At 44.5% G+C, this 26,467-nt stretch overlaps 1 protein-coding gene across 1 annotated transcript; it reads right to left on the reverse strand.

The window, feature by feature from the left end:
* Positions 1-7,203: 7,203 nt before the first annotated feature.
* LOC137546432 (vomeronasal type-2 receptor 26-like) lies at positions 7,204-8,868 on the reverse strand. Its single transcript, XM_068268937.1, has 2 exons — positions 8,799-8,868; positions 7,204-8,111 (listed from the first exon to the last, which is right to left on the reverse strand). Exons 1-2 carry the CDS (start codon positions 8,866-8,868, stop codon positions 7,204-7,206), a joined length of 978 nt encoding a protein of 325 aa, XP_068125038.1.
* Between the last annotated feature and the right edge of the window lie 17,599 nt (positions 8,869-26,467).

The following is a 26,467-nucleotide window of genomic DNA, read 5'->3' on the forward strand; positions in this document are numbered from 1 at the left end:
AATAGCGAAAACTAAAAGGTGTAGGGTGGCGGTTTATATATCATTAGAAAGAGGAGAAAAAGAGCTTTAAAATGATATGCATCTTTCCATAGTTTTTGCACTGCTCGGAGTCCCTTTAAAATAGTTTTGACAGTACTTTTTCACCTACTTTTTCGTACTTTGTCAACTGCAAAGTGCTGAAAAGTTATTCTCAACACAAGTTATAAAATGATCTCCTAGGAAAATACGCAGGAGAAAAATGTAATTGCATATGGCCCATTGTGAGAGACTCTGTTTCCAAAGAACTACGCAGTACACTCCGAACCACGTGGCGTTGATTGACAGCGCCGCTCACACAGGTGCAGTACAGGCCGACCTCCAGGTCGACCTCACGTCATCGCTGGGGACCGGGAAGCTTCACAGGCGGAGCTGCAGCGAGGGACATGCTGGGAGCTTGAGGCTGGAGGAAGCCTCGGGTAAGTAGCACTTTTTTTCCCTATAATCGCCTGATGACTCCTTTAATAAAGTGCTGGGGCAATCCCTGATTAGAGATGGCCCGAACTGTTCACATGCAAACTTATTTGCACAAACAACGGTGGTTCGCCTTCGTGATCGAACGTGAACTTTATGCAATTTCGACCCGCCCCCTATACTACATCACTGTGCTAAATTTTGACCCTCTACATCACAGTCAGCAGACACATGGAAGCCAATCAGGTTAAACACCCTCCTGGAGCGCCCCCCCCCCCCCCAATAGGCCATTTTTAGGCTTATTAGCTTGCTCCTTGCTGATACTTATTGCTAAGAAGCACCCCAAAACAGCTCTTTTGAGAGCTAATGTTCTTGTGTTGTGTGGCCCACTGACACTCGCATATACAGCTCTGTCAGTCGCAGCTGGCCCTTGCTAATTGCAATATTGTGCCAGGCCCAGCACATTCAGTGCCTACATTTTCACTGCACCTGTGTGTGTGACAGCTGCACATTTGTAATACCAGTCCGTGCATACCTGTTCATGATCACTGCACCTGCATGACAGCACACAGTGTTATATACCAGTCACTTCATACCTGTTCAGTGTACCTGTGTGTGTGACAGCTGCACATTTGTAATACCAGTCCGTGCATATCTGTTCATGGTACCTGTGTGTGACAGCTGCACATTTGTAATACCAGGCCGTGCATACCTGTTCACGGTACCTGTGTGTGTGAAAGCTGCACATTGTATTGATACCAGTCTGTGCATACCTGTTCACTGCAAAACAGGCACAGCGAAACATGTTATGCACTTAGCGCTGTGTGGATTGCATACATGACATCTACTCTTTTCTCCCGACCACCCTGGTGACATTTGGGTCTGGTAACTATAACATGATCCATGGCTGTACAAACTGGCACAATTCTGATGATAGCATGAAAGTTGCAAGCCACTCTCTGGCATAAGGCACCATCTGGGACTGTGTTTGAGTCCCACTGCATGCTCCCTTGGCCTTTATATGAGTATTTGTGTCCTGATGACATTGGCTCTGCATGAAGGGCAACTGTATGTCTCTTCAAGTTCGTTGCTTCCCGCAATTTGTGACTGGGATTGACCACTATATGTACGCAAACTGCTATTTATGTCGCCTTATGCCACTGGCCTTATGTGCAAAGAAACTGTGCTTCCTGCTATTCTTGCTTTGGCTGCTACAATCTGCGATTGGGATTGAACTGTGCATGAAGTGGAGATTTCAAGCCTCATGAAAGAGATATGTACGGAGTAACATCCATGCTTTACTAACCAACTTGCAAGCTTTAATTATGGCTATGTCTTCATCTATCCACTCATAAGGCTCAATATCGTGTGGGGCATGCTTCATGTCTATTCCCTGTCAATCTCTGCCTTATAACAACCACCAGATGGTTTCTGATACCTGCCAGGATCTTTAAAAGTGCACTTTAATACCAGAACTCGGTCTCAGGGGGAGGACTGCAGCCTCCATAGGTCTTCTGTGAGGGGAGTTTTTTCTAAGGGTGGTGTCTTGTTGTGATGGTCCGTTTTTAATGGGTGTGTATTTATAGCGAGTGTTTGTTATATTTGTGTATTATATATGTATTTTTGAAACCCTAAACATTTTCCTTTTGATATAAGCAAGAATAAAATTTAAAGTTTTTTTGCATGCACCCAAGAGCCAATTGTTTTCCTTGTGCATTTATATATAGTATTTGTTGGCATGGTGCATGCATACAACATTCTTTTGGTTTGTTGATTCCACATATGATATATGGTTTATTTATTTGTTTGGCTCTCCCACATGGTCTTCCTTTCTTCCTATTAACCTTAATACCTGTTCACTGTACCTGTGTGACTGCACATTGCATTAGTCATGTCAGTGCATACCTTGCACTTCATCCCCCCCCCCCCAATATGGACAAATCCGGCAAAGGCAGAGCCTGAGGCAGGCTACCCGGCAGGTCTGTTTGAGGTTGTGCTGTCATGATTTCGTGTGGCCCTGGACCAAAGTACAGTGTTCAGAAGGCACATGCCATCAACCCCAAAGATTATCAGGACATAGTTGACTATTTAACACAGAAAACCTCTTCTTACTCAGCTTCCACACAGAACCGTGCCATATCTTCCTCCTCCTGCTCCGATTCTGGCACCCCACTTAACACTCAGTCCGCTGCCACCACCAAAGTGCCATCATCCCAGGGCTCAGAGGTGTGGACATTTTTTTGTGTGTCTGCCTCAGATGAGAGCAATGCCATCTGTACTCTCTGCCACCGAAAATTGAGCCGTGGAAAGACCAAGACCCGCATAGGGACAACTTCCTTACGAAGGCACATGATGACAAAGCACAAACTGCAATGGGATGACCACCTGAGGGAAAGCAGCACACAAAAGCAAAGTCACACACCGCAGTGGAAGATACCAGGCCGCAACTATTTCACAAAAAAGGTGATACCCAAACTGTACCGCGATGTTGAAAGGCAAGTGGTGTCATCTCTGGCACACAACATTGGGTCAACGGTCCATGATCTGACCACATTGCTAGCAGCGGCCACTAATGAAAACAATTACAATTTTTGCTTGTGCGTGTACATGCCTGCCTAATTTTTCTGGCTGCACTGTGGCTGCAACAACAAAACAAAAGGCATGTACATGTGTCAATTCCCCTTTGTGATCGTTACCATGCCATGGTGAAGGGACCTGCGTATCACAAGGAAGCAATGACCGCTGGCTATATGAGTGTGTTGGGGGGGCACACCTGAAACAAGATAATAAGGTAATTGCTTCCTTGTGGACAGACCAAATTTGATCAGCTGGGCAGTCACTGTTGTTCTGTCATTGAGCTACCACAGCCCGGCGACCATATGGGCTTGAAAACCTCTATCGCCTGCACTCTCGCCATGGTGCACACCAGTCCAGCACGGCCGTCACTACACAAACAGCTGTGTGTGGTGCGTTACACAGTGAGTTTGGTGTGTCAGTGTGAAGCAGTACACTAATTACACTACCTGATTGATGTATACACATGCAAGATGTTTTAAATCCCTTTATTCCTCCAATTTAGCATTGCAATGTGATTTATGCCCTTAAAATGCAACTGTGCGTCAAATCCTGATTTTTCCCCAGGACTTTTGACGTGTATCCCACTCCACCTAGGTCCTGGGCTGAGCTAGTTCTACCTTCTCCGGCAGTGACATCCTGCTTTGCTGCTGTGGCTTAGACTTGACCCAGCTCCTTTTAGAAGGAGGTAAGCCAAGTAGGGATGAGGAATTCTTTGTGTCAGAGGTTGCTCCATGGTTCAAAGTGGACTGATACTCTGTGTATGTGTCTGCCATAGCTGAAGAGAGTAGAGTTGAGCCGAAATTTTCGTAATTTCGCGCTACTATAATTACGCATGCGAAATTTGCGATTACGATGCGAAATTACGGTAGCGTAATTGCCATTAAAATCGTAATTGAAAATACCGTAAGTGTAATTTTCAACGCGTAATTTCGCGTTTCGTTCATACTGTAATTTCGCATTAAACCATACCGTAATTTTGCGTTAAACCATAACGCTCCCGTATAATATAAAAAAGCCGCCGACTTTAAGGGTTAATAGCAAAGCCCCCTTAAATGCTAAGAGCCTCAAATTTGAAGAATATATTAAGGAGATCAGAAGGAATAAGAGGAAAAAAATTTTTTTGCAAAAAGACCTTATAGTTTTTCAGAAAATCGATGTTAAAGTTTCAAAGGAAAAATGTATACATTTAAAAACCCGCTGACTTTAACAGTTAATAGCAAAGCCTGCTTAAAGTTTAGGAACACCAGATTCCCAGGGTATATTAAGGGGATCAGTGGGAATAAGAGGATTTTTTTTTTCAAAAAGACCTTATAGTTTTTGAGAAAATCGATTTTTAAGTTTCTAGGGGAAAAATGTCTTTTAAATGCGGAAAATGTCAGTTTTTTTTGCACAGGTAACAATAGTGTATTATTTTCATAGATTCCCCCAAGTGGGAAGAGTTTTACTTACTTCGTTCTGAGTGTGGGAAATATATAAAAAAACGACGTGGGGTCCCCCCTCCCAGACCTCTTTAACCCCTTGTCCCCCATGCAGGCTGGCATAGCCAGAATGCGGAGCACCGGCCGCGTGGGGCTCTGCACCCTGACTACACCAGCCCGCATGGTCCATGGATTGGGGGGTCTCGGAAGGGGAGGGGCAGCCAAGCTTTCCACTCCCCCTCCGAGCCCTTGTCCAATCCAAGGACAAGGGGCTATTCTCCACCTCCGATGGGTGGTGGAGGCCGCGATTATCTGGGGGGGGTTCATGGTGGTATCTGGGAGTCCCCTTTAAAAAGGGGTCCCCCAGATGCCCACCCCCTCCCAGGAGAAATGAGTATAGAGGTACTTGTACCCCTTACCCATTTCCTTTAAGAGTTAAAAGTAAATAAACACACAAACACTTAGAAAAAGTATTTTAATTGAACAAAAAACATAAACACGAAAAAAGTCCTTTAATATTCTTAATTAACCATTAATACTTACCTGTCCCTTTAAATAAATGATCCCTCGAAATAGCCTCGGAAATGTTCTATCAGTTACAATGTAACAAAGTTATTACAATGTAACAACTTTGTTACATTGTAACTACGCCGCACCCGACGTCACTCGCCACTCAGCCGCCGCATACACTTACGCGTCCGTGCAAGACACTAAGTCCCCGCCGCCTCCCGCTGTCCACCCCGCCCACATCTGTCACCCACATGTGGGTGACATGTGGGTGACATGTGGGTGACATGTGGGAGAGGCAGGGAGGGCAGCGGAGCGTCCTGCACTTTATGTGGCTAAAAATAGAAGTAGCACAGCTACGTATACAACATACACCACACTTGCAGCCACGCCCTCACAATTTTGGATTACTTTTGATCATAAAAATAGCATCAAAAGATTGCATCCGATGAAAAAAATTGTGCCGTTAATGGGTACCTTAAAATATATCACAAAACTCATACCTAGTGTGCTAGCAAACTCTGTACCCTCATAGTCTTTTCAAGTAATAAATGCTAGATTATATAACCCACATAAAAAGTTAATCTATACATACATAGATACATAAATTGTATCCATAAATATATTGATACACTAGCTAATTGCCCGACGTTGCCTGGTTATGTCTTTGGCTGGTGTTGGCTCCGCCCACTTTTTGTAACCCTAACACACAATTACTCAATCACCTAGTTTGTGAGCTTTGCGGTCTTTGGCATCAATAATTTGCATTGAAATTATCAAAAAAATCTGATTGGCTCTTTGTGGCTCCACCCCCTTTTCTGAATCTGAACCCCAGTCACCCAATGACCAACTGTACCTGGTTTGATTTTTGTGCCATTAACAGTGCAAGAATGGCAGCAATTAATTATTCCCCTTGAAAGTTAATAGGTAAATTTTGATTGGCTTTTGTAGGCTCTACCCACTTTTCTGAACATTGATCCCAGTCACCCAGTGACAAACTGTGCAAAGTTTTAGATCCCTACCATTAATAGTGTAAGAATGGCTGCTGTTTACATTTTCCCAGTGAAATTTGTATTTGTCTACACCCACTAATGACCCGGCATTGCCCGGGTAAGTGTTTGACTGGTGTTTGCTGTGGCCACTTTTTCTAACCCTACCACAATTACTCAATTACTCAATGACCAAGTTTGTGAGCTTTGTGGTCTTTGGCATCAATAACTTACTTTGAAATGAAACAACTCTGATTGGCTGTTTGTGGCTCCACCCCTTTGTCTGAATTTGAACCCTAGTCACCCAATGACCAACTGTACCCGGTTTGAGGCTTGTGCCATTAACTGTGCAAGAATGGCAGCAATGAAATCTTTCCCCTTGAAAATCAATAGTTGAATTGTGATTGGCTTTTGTAGGCTCCACCCACTTTTCTGAATATTAATCCCAGTCACCCAGTGACCAACTGTTCAAAGTTTGAGAACTCTACCATTAACTGTGTAAGAATGGCTGCAGTTTACATTTTTCAAGTGAAATTTGTATTTGTCTCCGCCCACTGATGACCCGGCATTGCCTGGTTATGTATTTGGCTGGTGTTGGCTATGGCCCCTTTTTCTAACCCTAACACACCATTACTCAATGACCACGTTTGTAAGCTTTGCAATCTTTGTTATCAATAATTTTCATTGAAATGAAACAAATCTGATTGGCTGTTTGTGGCTCCACCTCATTTTCTGAATTTGAAACCCAGTCACCCAAAGACCAACTATACACTTTAACTGGGGACTACCTGTACCAGGTTTGAGGTTTGTGCAGTTAACAGTGCAAGAATGACAGCAATTAAATATTTCCCTTGAAAATCAATAAGTGAATTTTGATTGGTTATGTAGGCTCCACCCACTTTTCAGAATATTAATCCTAGTCACCCAGTGACAAACTGTGCAAAGTTTGAAAACCCTACCATTAACAGTGTAAGAATGGCTGCAGTTTACATTTCCCAGTAAAAATTTGTATTTCTCTCCGCTCACTTTTTGGTTATGGGAATAAAAAGTATCCTATATGTTATTCCAGGTAATGTACTATGTGTGTGCCAAATTTCATTCAAATCTGTTCAGCCATTTTTGTGTGAACGAGTAACAAACATCCAAACATCCAAACTTTCCCATGTATAATATTAGTAGGATTAGTAGGATATATTTTATTCTAATACTCTATAGAATTTTTTTAAGACTTGCATTATACAATTAGTATCTATTGCATAAGACTATCTTGCTTTATTTTCAAGCAAACCTATTTTTGTGTTAAGATCGGGTCTACACAAAATTATGTAACATTTTGGAAAAAAAATACAGCCGAGAAGTCCAACACTTGATGACATAATAGCAAAGACCGCTACAGCCACCATGTATTTCCCTTTAGTGCTCAGATAGGCCGGGATCATGGCAATCCAGACACTGCAGAACACCAGCATGCTGAACGTGATGTACTTGGCCTCATTAAAGCTGTCTGGTAATGTCCTGACTAAAAATGCTATAATGAAACTAACAGCTGCCAGAATCCCCAAATATCCCAGGACAGAGTAAAACGCAATGGTTGACCCTTCATTACACTGAATGACAATTATGTCCTGAAAAGTGTGAGTATCTTCTTCCTGGAATGGAGGACAAGTAGACAACCAAATGGCACAGATTTTTATTTGCACAATTGAACACACAGATATTACAGAATTGGATAATTTGGTTCCCATCCATTTGTTCCAGGAATTCCCAGGCTTGGTGGCTTTAAAAGCAACACAGACAATGATACTTTTAGCAAGTAGAGAAGAAATGGCTACTGAAAAGATGACACCAAAAGTTGTCACACGCAGCCTGCAGGTTACATCTGATGGGCGACCGAGGAACAAGAAGACACAGAGGAAGCTCAGCATGATGGAGACCAAGAGAAGATAGCTCAGGTTCCTGTTATTAGCCTTAACAATAGGCGTGTCGTTGTAATGCACAAACATCCCCAATATCAAACAAGTCAGAAGACAAAACAAAACTGAGCTAGATGAATATACTGCAGCAATTGTATCATCAGTGTAGGAGAGAAATACCACCAGTTTTGGAACACAGAGATCCTTCTTCTCATTTGACCATTCTTCATATCGACATTTCATGCAATTTTCACTGTCTGCAGGCAGATATAAGAAAGCATAATCAACATATGAATTCTAAGGAAATAATTATGTCTTCATAGTAATTATTAGCATACAGGAAGCCCTGGAAGGCATGCATGAAAAAAGGCGCCTGGAAAAAAGGGCCCGGCTGAATAACGAAATGGCGCCATTGGATAACAACATCTTAATAATGATAAACATCGTTGTCGAACTTGGTTAACGATAAATTTGGTTTTTAAAACAGACGGGGGATAGCAACGAAAAGATATTAACGTTAAAAATCATTACATAATTCAACAATACAGCTTAAACCAACCCTACTCTCACACAGAACCCTCCCCTGGTGGTGCCTAAAACTAACCACTCCCCTGGTGGTGCCTAACCCTAACCACCCCCCTACTGGTGACTAACCCTAACCACCCCCCTACTGGTGCCTAACCCTTACCATCCCCCTACTGGTGCCTAACCCTAACCAGCCCCCAGTGGTGCCTAACCCTAGCCACCCCCCTAGTGGTGCCTAACCCTAACCACCACCCCCTGGCATTACCTAAAACTAACCGCCGCTCAGGTGGTGCCTAACACTAACCACTCTCCCTGGTGGTGCCTAACCCTAACCACTCTCCCTGGTGGTGCCTAACCTTAACCACTCCCTCAGCAGAAACACCCTTTTACACATAGAAATGATACTGTAAGGAACTCACCTGTCAGCGGTTCCAGCGCCTGCGGCTCAGAGAGCGGAGGGCGGCTGTGACCTTCCGCATTAGGCGGCATCCCAGACACCCCTGTGGTGGTGAGTGGGACTGCGTGCCTCCTCTGTGTCCCTGGGCGGGCGTGCACGGCTTGGATCCACTATTATACTCTCCGACATCTGAGGATTTAGTGCCAGCTGACATGTTGTCAGCTGGCACTCTCATTGGTTGCTTTGGGTTGGGCCGGTCCTGGTTGGGGTTTTCTGGATATAAACCCCTGTCTCGCTCTCATTCACTGCCCGTGATAGCAATCAGTATGCTGGTGCTGGGCATTCTGATACTCTGTATTATTATTGTATGTGCTTAGTCTAGTTAGTTCTTTGAGATATATATATAAATAAATATATATATATATATATATATATATATATATATATATATATATATATATACAGTATATATATATATATATATATATATATATATATATATATATATATATATATATATACTCCAGTTAGTCCAGTATTCTGATTTATTGTGTATGATCTTTGCTTGTCTTTTGACCCTGATTCTGTCTCAACCCTTTGTACCTTAGTCATCATCTGATCACTAGTGTATGACCTCAGCTTGTTAAATGACTCAACCTTTTGTCTCATCCTATTGTACCGCAGCCTCTGATCTCACATGTATGACCCTAGTAACGATTGTGGAAATCTCTCCGTGATCAGCGCACAGGACGTGCGCTGACACTGCAGAAATCCTCCACAAGCGTATAATTTGATGGAACCCAGCAAAAGGTGCAACGCACCTGTAGAGGGAAATTCCTGTCAGCAGGTGGCGCTGTGGAGTGCAGAGGAACAGCTCCTCTGCCCTGCCACAGACGCCAGACAGGAATTGCACGAAGGGAAGAAACGCAGGGCAAGATAGCCCTGAAAGAGAGAGATCAAAGCGACAGAGGGTATGTGTGTCCACCAATCTAGTCGCCACCCTGCGATGGCGGACACACAAACGGAGGAAACCAAGTGAGAACGCAATCGCAAGAGAAGCGATTGCGAAAGAGAATGAGCACAGGGACAGAATGTATGTATGTGCCCCAATCTAGTCGCCAACCCGCGACGGTGCACACACAACAGCAGAAACGATGTATGAACGCAATCGCGAGAGAGGCAATTGCCAGAGGTGACACAAGGCTTAAGCAAGACAGGGCATAAGAGTAGCAAAGGCACAGTAATCATACAATGAGAAGATAAGGAAAATAACGAACGCTAACTAAACGCGAACAACGCACTCATTCGCAACAGTGCACGCGTTTATGCGCGGTTTCCGCGTGTTAAGCACAACAGAGACAAGCACGCCTAACTAACCACCGACAGACAAACATGAAACCGAGGACGCGAGCGCTTGCTTAACGGTTACCTCACCGAGCCTCCAGCAAGCGTTCGTAGCAGACAAGACAGATACACGAAAACAGGAATAAGTGAGAGATACAATCCACCGCTCTTTCCGTCAGAGCACGTGCGACCCAAGTATAGCAAGAGAGTTGCAGACCAGAAGGATCCACAGCCGCTATTGCTAGAGGCTAGTGTGATCCAAGCACGACAGACAGACAGAACAGGCAATACAAAATAATACAATCCTGACTGCTCTAGCAAGGATGCCTAGTGCAGTCCCAGGAATTACTCTAAGCTAATCTTCAAACGATAAGCATGGCTGACACTCCAGGAGTGTTACACAGGACTAACCCTTGTGACCAGCGAAGATCTGTGATATCACATGGTATTTATAGAGCAAGCCTACAAAGGATGTGGCTAGGCAATTTGCATGACAAAACGTATGCAAATTCCTCAGCAGCAAGCTGCAAAACTGACAAAAGGTCTCTCTTCCAGAGAACTGCAGAATGCAGACCTGAACAGTGGTCAAAAAGCTGCCTGTGCAGGCAGCTGAGCGGATCATTACACCTAGCTTATGCTTTGACTACGATTTATTTGAGCCTCAGTATATACGCCTCATACCAAGCGTGATACAATCACTACACTTATGGAGACGTTGCAACGTCAGGTTATGTTCCTCACCGGGGCTGTGAATCAGCTCACTCAGACAGTAGCTGCTCAGCAGAAACATCTGAATCAGTTGGCTAATGCACCACCACGTGCTGAGGCTTCTCCAGCTCCTAATGAGCAACCTGCGCCTCCTCCTATTCCTATACACCATGCTTTCATGCAGCCCAAGATGCCCCTTCTCCGGTTCTCGGGCAAGTTTTAGTAACTTTATGAACAGTTGCTTGACATATTTTGAAGTTTGGCCTAGGTCGTCAGGGTCTGAATTGAGGGATTTATGACAGGGTCATCATTCAGCGGAAGAATACTGTAATGATCGGTGGTACTCTGCTGGTCAGAGTGAGCTCAACAGACTAGTTAGCAATACAACATATATAAGTACAGCAATAAGTCAGTATTTTAATAAAGGTGTGATCACACGTGTTTGGGTGCACAGTAGTTCAGGAGTACTCCTATGTGATAGCCCCTGGCTGTTTCGGCTATCACAAGTAAGTGATAGCCCCTGTCTGTGGGGTCTATCACTTATAACAAGAGTGGTCATTCAGGCAAGGTCAGTAACGGATCGGTCAGAAGTCGGTACTAAATCAGCAATCAGAGTCATAGTCAGAGTATAGCCAAGGTTGGCAACAATCAGATATGCAGAGGTACAGAATCAGAGCGCGAGAGCAGAATCGAGGTTGGGCCGAGGTCGGCAACTAGACAGAAGACTGAGTACAGAATCGTGAGGCAAAAGGATAAACGGAGTTCAGGCAAGGTTTATACACATAGAGGCAATAATAGCAATTATAATTATGACTATCAAACAATTCCTATCTTGTGTGAAATCCCCGGTTTCCTCCCGGATCAAAGCACACCGGAACTATCTAAGGTCTGAGAGCTTGGACCTTATACAAGCTTAATTATGGTGATACTTATGCTGGAAACACATCAAATACTAATTCTATAATCAATATACCTCTGATTTATGTAAATCTCTCCTCAGACATATCTCTTCAATAACTATTGAATGTATCTAGATAGTTTTGTCACTGCTCTGATTTATGTCACGGTAATTATAATGCATTTATGTAACCCAGCTGAATTACCAAACCTTCTAAAATGACATGATTTGTTACTTGTTTAAAAATTTAATAAAAATTCTCTCTTAAAAAAAAAAAAGGTCTGAGAGCTTAACCGCAAAGTTTCAGCAACAGCAGACAATGATGCACTGACCGCTACGGTCTTAAATACACAAGGTGTACCTGCGGCTCCACCCACTAGCCTCAGCCAATGAGATAGCGAAGGATCAGACTGAGTTGTCAGCTGACCGGCCGGTCAGCTGACTCTCCTCCTCAGCGCATAAAGGTCCTGTCTCTGTGTGCGCGCATGCACCCTTCTGTTCTGATGTGACCTGAAGAGACCTGACCTGGTGTGACGCGATGCCGAGGAGGCGGCAGTGGCATCCACCGTGACATCAGACGCGAGAGCATCAGGCCACGCCCCTCTCCGCTGCAGAGGTAATTTTCCAACTACTGACAAATACGCTGCTGAATTTTGACCGTGGTCAGTCTCTACTAATTGGGGTCAGGCAGCTCTGTTGGACCAATTTCTATTTGGTCTTTCCGATACAATCAATGATATCCTGGTCAGTCACCCCGATCCTAAGACTTTTGAGGACGCCATAACTCTAGCTATTCGAGTGGACAGGCGGGTTAGACACCGATGTCAGGGTAGATCTCACTTGCTCTCAGTGGCTTCTCCTCCCTCTGGCAGTAATAGTTCACATTCAGGAGAAGAACCAATGCAAATAGGATTTTCTAAACTTTCGCCTTCAGAAAAACTCAGACGGTGCAGCAAAGGTTTATGTCTATATTGTGGGGTTAAAGGGAATTTTGCTAAAGACTGTCCTGCAAGGAAAAGGCCAGAAAACTCCAGCGCCTAAGTGAGGCTGGGGAACCTCATTTGGGCGATCTGATCCTTACCCTAAAAGTAAAAAAGATACTGTTACCGGTAACAATTTATTGAAATACCAAAATGTTTCATTGTCAGACATTCATTGATTCGGGGTCAGCGGGTAATTTCCTTGACTCCTCTTTGGCCGCTGAGCTTGACATTCCCGCCTTGACTATGCAGGCCAAAATCTATGTGACAGCCATTGATGACTCACCTCTTCAGGCCAATCGACCAAATTCCAACACGCCTGAGATTTATTTGCAGGTAGAAGCAATGCATCTTGAAAAAATGCAGCTCTACATGCTCAGAATGCTGTCCAGTTCTTTGGTTCTGGGTCTTCCGTGGCTACAGGTACATAATCCGCACAACGATTGGTGTACTGGTCAATTGACTAACTGGTCATTGTTTTGTGAAAAACACTGTCTTAAATTCCTCCCTTTGCCAACTACTGAAATAAAGATGGAAAATATCCCTTCTTGCTATGCAGAATTTTAGGATGTTTTCTCCTTGCAGGATGCTGATAAACTCCCTCCTCACAGGTCTTATGATTGCCCTATAGACCTGCTGCCTTGTACGAAATCCTCCACGAGGGCATTTGTATAACCTTTCAGTCCCAGAAACTCTGGCTATGAAAGAGTACATTAAGGAGAATCTGAGCAAGGGCTTCATCTGTCCTTCTTCTTCTCCTGCTGGAGCTGGATTCTTTTTTGTACAGAAGAAGGATGGAGGATTATGTCCCTGTATTGATTATAGGGGTCTTAACAAGATTATAGTAAAACATACATATCCACTGCCACTCATTGATGACTTATTTGCTTAAGTAAGAGGGGTTCAAGTGTTCTCCAAATTAGACTTAAGAGCGGCTTACAATTTGATCAGAATATGTGAGGGTGACGAATGGAAGACAGCTTTTAATACAAAGGATGGGCATTTTGAGTATTTAGTCATGCCCTTTGGACTTTGTAACGCTCCGGCTGTCTTCCAGGACTTTGTGAATGATGTTTTTAGAGATTTCTTAGGTCAATTTGTGGTCATTTATTTAGATGACATCCTAATTTAATCTGCTTCACTTACTGAACATCGGGAACATGTCAAAGCCGTACTGCAGAAGCTGAGGGAGAACTCGCTTTTTATGCCAAGTTGGAAAAATGTTTCTTTAAAACTAATCAAGTTTCATTCCCGGGTTACATCATCTCTGACTCTGGTCTTGCCATGGATCCTGTTAAATTATCTCCTGTGTTAAATTGGCCCCAACCCACTGGGCTTAAAGCCCTCCAGCGATTCCTCGGTTTCACTAATTTTTATCGGAAATGTATTAAGAATTTCTCCACTCTGATTGTCCCTTTGACAATATGTAACTAGGAAAGACGCAGATCCTGTTCACTGGCCTTCCCAGGCTTGCCATGCTTTTGAAGCTTTAAAGAGACTCCGTAACAAAAATTGCATCCTGTTTTTTATCATCCTACAAGTTCCAAAAGCTATTCTAATGTGTTCTGGCTTACTGCAGCACTTTCTACTATCACTGTCTCTGTAATAAATCAATGTATCTTTCCCCTATCAGACTTGTCGGCCTGTGTCTGGAAGGCTGCCAAGTTCTTCAGTGTTGTGGTTCTGCTATGAACTCCCCCTTCCAGGCCCCTCTATGCACACTGCCTGTGTGTTATTTAGATTAGAGCAGCTTCTCTCTTCTCTCTTATTTTTTACAAGCTGGATAAATCGTCCTCTGAGCTGGCTGGGCTTTCACATACTGAAGAATTACAGACAAGGGCAAAGCTGTTTGCAGGAAGAAACGAGCAGCCTGAAACTTCAGTGCATGAGAACTGCAGGGGGAAAGAAACACACAAATGATCTCTTGAGATTCAAAAGGAATGCTGTATACAGCCTGCTTGTGTATGGATGTATTTTCTATGTGTGGACATACTGTACATCAACCTACTTCCGGTTTTGGTGGCCATTTTGCTTGTTTATAAACAAACTTCTTAAAACTGTTTTTAACCACTTTTAATGCGAAGAGGAGCGGCGAAATTGTGACAGAGGGTAATAGGAGATGTCCCCTAACGCACTGGTATGTTTACTTTTGTGCGATTTTAACAATACAGATTCTCTTTAAAGAATGCCTTTTGTTCTGCTCCCGTCCTAGCTCATCCTGATGTTCTTCGACCCTTTGTTGTTGAAGTAGATGCTTCTGAAATTGGCGGAGCAGTTCTCTTGCAGTACTCAGGCTGCCATGAACGTCTTCATCCTTGTGCTTTTTTTTCCAGCAAGTTTTCTTCTGCTGAACGAAACTATGACATTGGCAATAGAGAACATTTGGCAGGTAAAATGGCATTCAGAGAATTGAGACACTGGTTGTAAGGGTCCTTGCATCCAGTTACAGTTTTTACAGATCACAAAAACTTGGAGTACATTGAGAGTGCTAAGAGACTTAACCCAAGACAAACTCATTGGGCCTTGTTCTTTACCCAGTTTAATTTCACAATAACCTATAAACCAGGTTAAAAAAACATTAAAGAGACTCCGTAACAAAAATTTCATCCGGTTTTCTTCCATCCTACAAGTTCCAAAATCTGTTCTAAGGTGTTCTGGCTTACTGCAGCACGTTCTACTATCACCATCTCTGTAATAAATCAACTTATCTCTCTCTTGTCAGACTTGTCAGCCTGTGTCTGGAAGGCTGCCAAGTTCTTCAGTGTTGTGGTTCTGTGATGCATCTCCCCCCTCCAGGCCCCTCTCTGCACACTGCCTGTGTGTTATTTAGATTAGAGCAGCTTCTCTCTGCTCTATTATCTTTTACAAGCTGAATAAATCCTCCTCTGAGCTGGCTGGGCTTTCACATACTGAGGAATTACATACAGGCAGAGCTGTCTGCACTCTGCAGGAAGAAACAGTGGAAGATAGCTGCAGGGGGAAAGAAACACACAAATGATCTCTTGAGATTAAAAAGGAAGGCTGTATACAGCCTGCTTGTGTATGGATGTATTTTCTATGTGTGGACATACTGTACATCAACCTACTTCCTGTCTTGGTGGCCATTTTGTTTGTTTATAAACAAACTTTTTAAAACTGTTTTTAACCACTTTTAATGCGGCGGGGAGCGGCAAAATTGTGACAGAGGGTAATAGGAGATGTCCCCTAACGCACTGGTATGTTTACTTTTGTGCGATTTTAACAATACAGATTCTCTTTAAGGCAGATGCCTTGTCCCGGTGCTTTGAAACTGAATCCACTCAACCAGCGTCTCCAGAATCCATTGTACCACTGTGTTGTTACAGCCCTGACTGATACACAGTTATTACCTGACCTTTCAGCGCAACTGGCACCCTGCCAGGATGATTCTACCCCCAAGGAAACCACCGGGTTTGCTATTTGTTCCTTTTAATCTTCGTCTGCAGATTTTGCAACAGTTTCATGACTCAAAAGTGTCAGGTCACCCTGGTGAAAGTAAAACTCTGAATTTGTTGTCCCATCATGTCTGGTGGCCGTCTCTGAATACTGATTGTAAGGTCTTTGTCAAATTTTGTCCAGTCTGTGCCCGAAATAAAACCTCTCATGTTCCTCCCAGAGGTACTCTTCAGCCACTGCCTATTCCTGATAAACCATGGACCCATATCTCCATGGATTTTATTGTTGATTTGCCATGCGCTGAGGGAAATACCGTCATTTGGGTAGTGGTTGATAGATTTAGCAAGATGGCTAATTTTGTTTCTTTGAGTAAATTACCTTCTGCCAAATGTCTAGCTGATTTATTTATTAAACACATCTTTCATTTGCATGGTATTCTTGAGAACATTGTCTCTGACAGAGGAGTCCAGTTTATTTCACAATTTTGGTGAGCCTTTTCTTCATGTCTTGGAATATCTTTGTCATTTTCCTCTGGATTTCATCTAGAAACTAATGGTCAGACAGAGAGAACAAATCAATCCCTGGAGCAATATCTCCGATGTTTTGTGTCCGATTGTCAGGAACAGTGGTCCGATTTTCTGCCTTTTGCAGAGTTTGCATTCAATAATCTTGTCAGTTCATTGACCAAAATGTCTCCTTTTCAAATTGTCACAGGTCAGAACCCCAAGTTCTCGTCTCTTTCCAGTCCAGCATCTAGGTTTCCACTTTTGGAAGACTGGTTGTCGCATATGATGTCTTTGTGGGATCAGGTTCAAAGAAATTTAAAAGATGAAGTCAGACAGCAGAAAGAATTTGCTGATAGACATCAGTCTCCTGAATTTGAATTCTCTCCTGGTGACTTAGTTTGGGTATCTACTTGCAACATTTCTTTACAACAGCCTTCTTCCAAGTTGGGCCATTGGGCGTTATCCAGTGGCAGAAAAGATCAATGATGTCACTTATAGAGTAACCCTGCCTCATTCTATTTGTGGGGTTAATTCTTTCCATGTGTCTTTGTTGAAACTTGCTGTTAACACCTTTCAGGCTGGTTCTTCACCACCTCCAGTTATCATTGATGGGGAACCAGAGTAGGAGACCAAAAGAATTCTTGACTCCCGTAAAGTATGTAATTTTTTACAGTTTCTCATTGATTGGAAGGGGTATGGTCCTGAGGAAAGATGTTGGGTTCCGGCACGGCAGGTGCACGCGGATGAATTGCTCAAAGAATTTCATAAGAATTATTCTGATAAACCTAGGTTGGAGTGTCCAGAGACCACTCCTTAGGGGGAGAGGGCAATGTAAGGAACTCACCTGTCAGAGGTTCCAGTGCCTGCGGCTCAGAGAGTGGAGCGCAGCCGCGAACTTCCGCATCCGGAGGCATCCCCGGCACCCCTGTTGCGGTGAGCGGGAGTGCGTGGCTCCCCTGTGTCCCTGGGTGGGCGCGCGCGGCTCGGAGCCACTATTATACCCTCCAATATTGGAGGATTTAGTGTCAGCTGACATGTCAGCTGGCACTCCGATTGGTTGCTCTGGGTTGGGCCGGTCCTGGTTGGGGTTTTCTGGATATAAACCCCTGTCTCGCTCTCATTCACTGCCCGTGATAGTAATCAGTATGCTGGTGCTGGGCATTCTGATACTCTGTATTATTATTGTATGTGCTTAGTCTAGTTAGTTCTTTGAGCTATATATATATATATATATATATATATATATATATATATATATATATATATATATATATATATATATATATATATATATATATATATATATATGTATATATATACTCCAGTTAGTCCAGTATTCTGATTTATTGTGTATGATCTTTGCTTGTCTTTTGACCCTGATTCTGTCTCAACCCTTTGTACCTTAGCCATCATCTGATCACTAGTGTATGACCTCAGCTTGTTAAACAACTCAGCCTTTTGTCTCAACCTATTGTACCACAGACATCTGATATTCTGTGTATGATCTCAGCCTGATAAACGACTTAGCCCTTGTCTCATTCTACTGTACCGCAGCCTCTGATTTCACGTGTATGACCCTAGCTTACGTTTTGACTACGATTTATCTGAGCCTCAGTATATACGCCTCATACCAAGCGTGATAGATACTATATTTGATATCGAAAAATCTGTACATATAAACAAAAAAAATGACAAAAACTACAGTACAATGTTGCAAGTTTGTAAAACAATAACATACTTCAAAAACTGTAATGTTCCAGTGTTGTTAATATTTATTGGGTGCCTTTTTTTCTGCATTTTTCGCCATATTAACAATACTTGCATTAGAGTCTATGGTGGAGCCCTTTTCGTCCACTAGCCGCCAGCACCCTTTTTTCCTGCTACCCCTGGATCTTTCATTTAGATATATGGGAACAATCCAATTTTGCTAATTGCTCTGGCATTAAGTCCACCTATGGAAAAAATTATTAGTGTTGTTTGGATACCCCCAATCATGGATTTGAATTAATCCGGCCATGGCAGTCCCAAAATCCCAATAAGATGTGATTGTGATCCGGATTTGAAACTGACTTACAAATTCAACTCAGATTTTATCCATGATTGCCTGTAAAATCCGTGATCATGGGGGTGATCACAGATTAGACTTTAACATTATTCGCAAAGCCCCCATACAGGCTACAATTATCAAATTTGCATAGATTAAAAAGGTGATCAGTGGCTACAACACTAAAAAAAAATTCAAAAAGACTTAATAGTTTTTGAGAAAATCGATTTTAAAATTTAAAATGAAAAAACGTATTCATGATTAAAAACCGCCAAAACCTGCCAACTTTAGCGGTTAATAACAAAGCCCCCTTACTTGCTAAAAACACCAAATTTGCAGGCTATGTTAAGTAGGACAGTGGGAACAAGAGGAAATGTTTTTTTTTTTTTCAAAAAGACCTTATAGTTTTTGAGAAAAACGATTGTAAAGGTTCAAAGGCAGTTACAAAGTGTGAGGAAACGCGGAAAAGCCGCCGCTAGCGCTCAGAGTGAGGCAGCTGTTTCCGCATCTGACATGGCGACACAACGCGGAGAAACCGCCGCATGCCGCATGGGCAGAGTGGTGGGGTCCGCATTGGATGCGGAAGTTTGTCCGCATGGCAATACTACTAACGCGGTGGTTGAACGCGGGGAAGCTGCCGCTTGCTTGGAGAGCAGCGCGGCGGCTCCCGTGTCTGAAACAGATACATTGCAAAACATGTCTGGTGTGGCTGGGACTACTAGTCCACACAGGTTCAGATGGACGCGTGCGCGCGCTGAGAGGCAGAGCTTATATGACAGTCAGAGGAGAGTCAGCTGACCCAGCTGGTCAGCTGACACTTTCACCACCTTTCATTGGTCCAGCAGTATCTCTTACTGCCTTGCACCTGCACCCCAGGTGCAGTCCTTAAAGTATTATTGTTGCATAACACTCTCATTACTCAGGTGTCCAGAGGTTAGCGTTATATCTGATTATCGGTGATACTGTGATACTGCAGATCATCAATAATCGGATATAAATCTGTATTCTCGGTGATACTGCAGATCACCGGTAATCAGATCCTCTCTGTGTTACACCGATCGTTACAGAACGCCAGACCAAACTATCATGGACGCACGCACTGACCGCCTGGGCGCACTTGCCACTTCGGTGGATAACATCAATCAAGTGCTGGGCAATCATCAAGCGTTAATTGATGCCCTATCAGGGTCTGTGCAAACCCTCCAGTCGGCAGTGGATGAAGTGCGATCCCCTCCTAGCACAGACATACGTATGCCTGTACCTGAAAGATTTTCTGGCCACAGATCTGACTTCCAAAATTTTAGGAGTAGAGTGTTATCATACTTTGAGTTGAGACCCCGATCTTCAGGAACTATGGCCCAAAGGGTCACATTCATCAAGACATTGTTATCGGGCGACTCACAGACTTGGGCGTACAGTTTGCCCGCCGGAGATTTAGCCCTCACCTCGGTAGACGAGTTCTTTAAAGCTATGGCAGTAATTTATGACGACCCAGACATTGCCTCGACTTCTGAGTGGAAGCTCAAACTTTTGCGTCAAGGCAAGGGTCTGGTCGAGGATTATGCTGCAGAATTTAGGAGGTGGTCAGTTTCAGCTAGGTGGGACACTTATGCTCTTTTGGACTGCTTCTTGTCAGGGTTATCTGATGAGGTCTCTGATCCCATGTTGAGTCAGCCCGAGCCCAGAACCCTTGATGAAGCCATTTCATCAGCCATTCGTATTGACCGCAGGTTACGCTACCAGAGGCAGACTCGGGATAGTAACCGTGTAAAATTGATATCCTATGCTGCACCTCCTGTAACTCCATCTCCTCCTCTATCTCGCCCCCACCCGAGCCAATGCAAATTGGTCGGTCGAGGCTATCCCAAGTAGAGCAAAGACACAGGATGTCTGAGCAGTTGTGTCTTTACTGCGCAGAGGGGGGTCATAGGATACGTAATTGTCCTAATAAGTCGGGAAACGCTATCGCCTAGGAGTTGTAGGGGGTAACACCCTAGGCGCACGACTCTTACCCCTAGAGGATAAACGGTTACTTCTTCCCTGTACAGTCACATGGGAAGATAAAACTGAGATTTCTGAGGCTTTTATTGACTCAGGCTCTGCAGCTAATTTTATGGACTTTGAATTTGCTAAAAACTTGGGTATTCTCTTCACCCCGGTAAAACCACCCGTTCAGGTTACAGCAGTAGATGATTCCCCTCTGCAGAATAATCACCCTCTGTCTCAGACACCTGAGGTGGAAGTCACTATAGGGGTGTTGCATAGGGAGAGACTGCAGTTTTTTGTTTTGCACATGACATCCTCCACTATCATCTTAGGGATGCACTGGTTGCACCTTCACTCCTCACAGATCGATTGGGCCACCGGTCAGCTAACTAGCTGGTCAGATCATTGTGTTCAGCAGTGTTTAGGGGAGGTGACATTAGGCCAAACCAGGGTTCATTTGGAGGGTGTACCCGTGCAGTATTCCGAGTATTCTGATGTGTTCTGTCCCAAAGCTGCAGATAAGTTACCTCCACATTGCCCTTTCGATTGCCCCATCGATCTCCGATCTGGTTGTATGCCTCCCAGGAGCCATCTTTATAATTTGTCTGGGCCAGAGAAAGTGGCCATGCAGGAATACATCCGTGAAAACTTAGCCAAAGGATTAATTCGCCCGTCCCGGTCGCCCGTTGGCGCAGGTTTCTTTTTTGTTAAGAAAAAAGACGGTGGCCTGCGTCCCTGCATAGATTACCGGGGTTTTAATAAAATCACAGTGAAGAATCGCTATCCTTTGCCCATGATAGACGACTTATTCACGCAGGTTACTGACGCTAAGATTTTTTCAAAACGGGGTGCATCCAACCTGGTGCGGATTAGAGAGGGCGATGAGTGGAAGATGGCCTTTAACACGCCCGACGGGCATTACGAGTACTTAGTGATGCCCTTCGGGCTGTGTAACGCCCCAGCTGTCTTCCAAGAACTAATTAATGAGGTATTCAGAGAGGTGTTGGGCACATTCGTCCTGGTCTACCTGGATGACATCCTTATTTTCTCTAACAACCTCTCCGAGCACAGATCCCATGTCAAGTTTGTGCTGAATAAATTAAGGCAAAACATGCTTTATGTGAAACTGGAAAAATGCACCTTTGAGGTCACATCTGTCGCCTTCCTGGGGTACATAATTTCCACCTCGGGCCTGTCTATGGATCCTGCCAAGGTCTCTGCTGTACTGGAATGGCCTCAGCCAGTGGGGTTGAAATCTCTTCAGAGATTTTTAAGCTTTGCGAATTACTATAGAAGGTTCATAAAGGGGTACTCCACTGTCATCGCACCCCTCACCAGTCTCACAAAAAAAGGGGCAGATACTACCAACTGGCCTCCAGAAGCCCTTCGTGCATTTTCCACTCTGAAAGATTTGTTTTGCTCTGAACCTATCCTGAGACACGTTGACACATCCTATCCCTTTATTGTCGAGGTGGACACCTCGGAGGTCGGGGTGGGGGCTGTGCTGTCTCAGCGGTCAGGGTTGCAGGGTAGATTACACCCATGTGCCTACTTCTCTCGCAGGTTCTCTCCGGCAGAGAGAAACTACGACATAGGTAACAGGGAGCTCCTGGCCATTAAATTGGCCTTTGAAGAATGGCGTCATTGGTTGGAAGGAGCAGAGCATACGATTACAGTTTACACTGATCACAAAAATTTGGAATACATCGGAAGGGCAAAAAGATTAAGTCCCCGTCAGGCTCGATGGTTGTTGTTTTTCTCGAGATTCAGATTTATAATTACGTACACTCCAGGCAGCAAAAACGTTAAGGCAGAAACCCTGTCCAGATGCTTTGAACCGGAGACAGCACAGCCCTCTGCCCCAGAGACAATTGTCCCACAGAAACTGGTGTTAGCAGCAACAGAGACTTGGAAGGACTGGGCGGTGACTTTAGGTCCCTTTCAGCAGGATGTCCCTGAGGGAAAGCCTGAGGGGATAATGTTTGTGCCACTGCCATTCCGCCTTCAGATTTTGCAGATGTTCCACTCACACAAAAATGCGGGACACCCTGGGGCCTCCAGAACTCAGGATCTTGTGTCTAGGTGTGCATGGTGGCCTTCCCTGGCAACGGATTGCAAGGAATATGTCAGAGAGTGTGCGGTGTGTGCTAAAAGTAAGCCCTCCCGGCTGGCACCTGTAGGAACGTTGCAGCCCTTGCCCACCCCGAGTGAACCGTGGACCCACTTGTCCATGGATTTTGTGGGGGAGCTTCCCCGGTCTGAGGGCATGTCGGTCATTTGGGTGGTGGTCGACCGCTTTAGTAAGATGACCCATTTTGTGCCCTTGAAAGGATTCCCCTCGGCCCAGGAGTTGGCCGATTTGTTCATTATCCACGTTTTCTGGTTGCATGGCATTCCGGAAAACATAGTGTCAGATCGGGGAGTCCAATTCGTTTCTAGATTCTGAAGGGCATTTTGTCACCAAATGGGCATGGAACTGTCATTCTCGTCGGGCTACCACCCACAGACCAACGGTCAGACTGAGAGAGTCAATCAATCGTTGGAACAGTTTTTAAGGTGTTACGTTGCAGAAGCGCAAAATGATTGGGTCAGGTTTTTGCCCTTCGCAGAGTTTGCGCACAATAATTTGAAAAGCTCCTCCTCGGGATTCTGTCCATTTCAGGTTGTGACTGGGAAATTGCCTAAATTCTCCCCATTGCCAGTCGCCTCCACTCCGTTTCCAGCTCTGGAAGCCTGGCAAAGGTCATTTAGAGAGACATGGGAGATCGTAAAGAATAATCTGGAGAAGGCGTTTTAAAGTCAAAAGGGTCAAGCTGACAAAAAACGTTCCTTAGAGTGAAAGTTTCAACCTGGAGACTTGGTCTGGGTGTCCACACGTCACTTGACCCTGAAACAGCCCTCAGCCAAGCTGGGTCCCAGGTTTGTGGGTCCATTCCCAGTGACTAGGAAGATCAACAATGTTACTTATGCCATTGATCTTCCTGTCAGCATGCGTGGTGTGAGATCTTTTCATGTATCCCTGCTCAAGCCAGCAGTCCATGTGGGTCCCACTCCTCCTCCTGTGATGGTAGATGACCAACCTGAGTACGAAGTAGAGAAGGTTTTAGACTCACGTATAGTTCAGAACTCAGTGCAGTATCTGGTTCATTGGAAAGGGTATGGTATTGAGGAGAGAACATGGGTACCTGAATGTCGTATGCATGCGGACAAGTTGTGAAGGGAGTTTAACGCATTGCATCCTGAGAAGCCTGGTGGGAGCTGTCCGGAGTCCACTCTTCAGGGGGGGTACTGTGAGGAAACGCGGAAAAGCCGCCGCTAGCGCTCAGAGTGAGGCAGCTGTTTCCGCATCTGACATGGCGACACAACGCGGAGAAACTGCCGCATGCCGCATGGGCAGAGCGGTGGGGTCCGCATTGGAATGCGGAAGTTTGTCCGCATGGCAATACTACTAACGCGGTGGTTGAATGCGGGGAAGCCGCCGCTTGCTTGGAGAGCAGCGCGGCGGCTCCCGCGTCTGAAACAGATACATTGCAAAACATGTCTGGTGTGGCTGGGACGACTAGTCCACACAGGTTCAGATGGACGCGTGCGCGCGCTGAGAGGCAGAGCTTATATGACAGTCAGAGGAGAGTCAGCTGACCCAGCTGGTCAGCTGACACTTTCACCACCTTTTATTGGTCCAGCACTTAGGGGTGGCGCTGGAGAGCGCTATGGTATATATACTAGGTGCTGGTCATTCTCCTGGTGTCTGGCGTTGCGATCACTTCATGGTAGCACTCAGACCTTGTCAGTATCTTTGTTCTAGTTCAGTTCCAAAGGTGTTGACGGCAAAGGATCTCACACCTTAGCGTTAGGAAGTTCTGTTTATCTGCACTATTATCTAGACTAGTCCTCAGGTGTTGACGGCCAAGGATCTCACACCTTAGTCTAGGAATTGTTAATTATCTGTTATGACCTTTTGCTTGCCTGACCATTCTCCTGATCTCTGATTCTGTACCTTGCTATTCTGATACTCTGTTGCCAAACTCTGCTCGTCCTTAGACTCCGCTCCTGTCTCCTGTATCTGTACCTTATCTGTCTGTGTATTAATGACCCAGCCTGCCCGACCTCGAGAACTATCTTCTCTGCTGGGAGATAGTTCACTGTACTAGTGAGTGACACTTCACCATTGGTGTCACTCATCCTCAGTCCTTCCCCCTTGCAGCCTGGCTCCGCCCCTTGGGGAGCATCAGGCCATAGGAAGGAATCTGTACTCTGAGCAGTATCTCTTACTGCCTTGCACCTGTACCCCAGGTGCAGTCCTCAAAGTATTACTGTTGCATAACACTCTTATCACTCAGGTGTCCAGAGGTTAGCGTTATATCTGATTATCGGTGATACTGCAGATCATCAATAATCGGGTATAAATCTGTATTCTCGGTGATACTGCAGATCACCGGTAATCAGATCCTCTCTGTGTTACACCGATCGTTACACAAAGGAAAAAAGTATACATGTAAATACGGTTAATACATTAAATGTCATTACCACATTTAAATGTATACTATTTTCTTTTGAACCTTTAAAATCGATTTTCTCAAAAACTATAAGGCCTTAAAAAAAAAAAAAAAAAAAAAAAATCCTCTTGTTCCCACTGTTCTACTCAACATATCCTGCAAATTTGGTGTTATTAGCACATAAGGGGGCTTTGCTATTAACCACTAAAGCCACGGGTTTATCTTTTTTCGTGAGCACGTGCTGAGTCACGGACTGAACATGTGGAATATTGGCTGAATCTGTGATTGAATTCCGTGAACGATTTCCAATCACGGATTCGGATCACGATGTCGGATAGTAAAAAAAATGTTTGTGAATCATGGCTATGCTGTGATCACGGATTGTACCCGAGCAATTATATTCTGTAATGTATCCATTCATTTCATTAGTCCAAGAGAATGCTATAAAATGAATTAATGCTCATAGCATTAGGTTCTTATGTACTCATAAGTCTGGGAAAGGTGGACAGTATATTAATAGCTGTGATCAGCATGCTAATTGCCTTGTGCCCTCGTTATTTCATCAGGAGCCCCAGTGGCAAAATGTCAACTTATAGCTATTAGCTGCTAATCAGGGCTATTAATGTTGACATCTATGGCAGTGCCCAAACTTGCCCAGTGAATTCAGCACCTGATAAATTAAGGGGCGCTTGGTAGCCACAGTTATGGTATATACTCGTATACAAGTCGGCCTCCTGTATAAATTGACTCCAATATTCAAACCTATCACACTAAAAAATGAACACACAATAAATCATTTTGCATGGGGGCTTTTTTGCTACACGCAGCTAGCACTTTGCTAGCTGTGTGTGCACACCGATTGCCGACGCTACCCGCCGATTCGCCGCTACCCGCCGCGCCGCCGCTCCCCAGACCCCATGCGCTGCCTGGCCAATCAGTGCCAAGCAGCGCTGAGGGGTGGATCGGGACTCCCTTTAACGTCACGACGTCGATGCCGTCGGTGATGTCATCCCGCCTGTCGCCATGGCGACGGGGGAAGCCCTTATGGAAATCCCGTTCAGAACGGGATTTCCGGATGGGCTTGATCGCCGGAGGCGATCGGAGGGGGCGGGGGGATGCCGCTGCACAGCGTTTATCATGTAGCAAGCCCTAGGGTCGCTACATGATTTAAAGAAAAAAAATATAAAAAAAAACTGCTGCGCTGCCCCCTGGCGGTTTTTAATAGACAGCCAGGAGGGTTAAGTTCAATGAAATACAAATGTTTTCAAAATTCTGTTTTGCTTTGCATTTTACATAGCATCTCAATGTTTATGGA

This window comes from Hyperolius riggenbachi, chromosome 1 (assembly GCF_040937935.1).
Source record: "Hyperolius riggenbachi isolate aHypRig1 chromosome 1, aHypRig1.pri, whole genome shotgun sequence".
NCBI classification, from domain to species: domain Eukaryota; kingdom Metazoa; phylum Chordata; class Amphibia; order Anura; family Hyperoliidae; genus Hyperolius; species Hyperolius riggenbachi.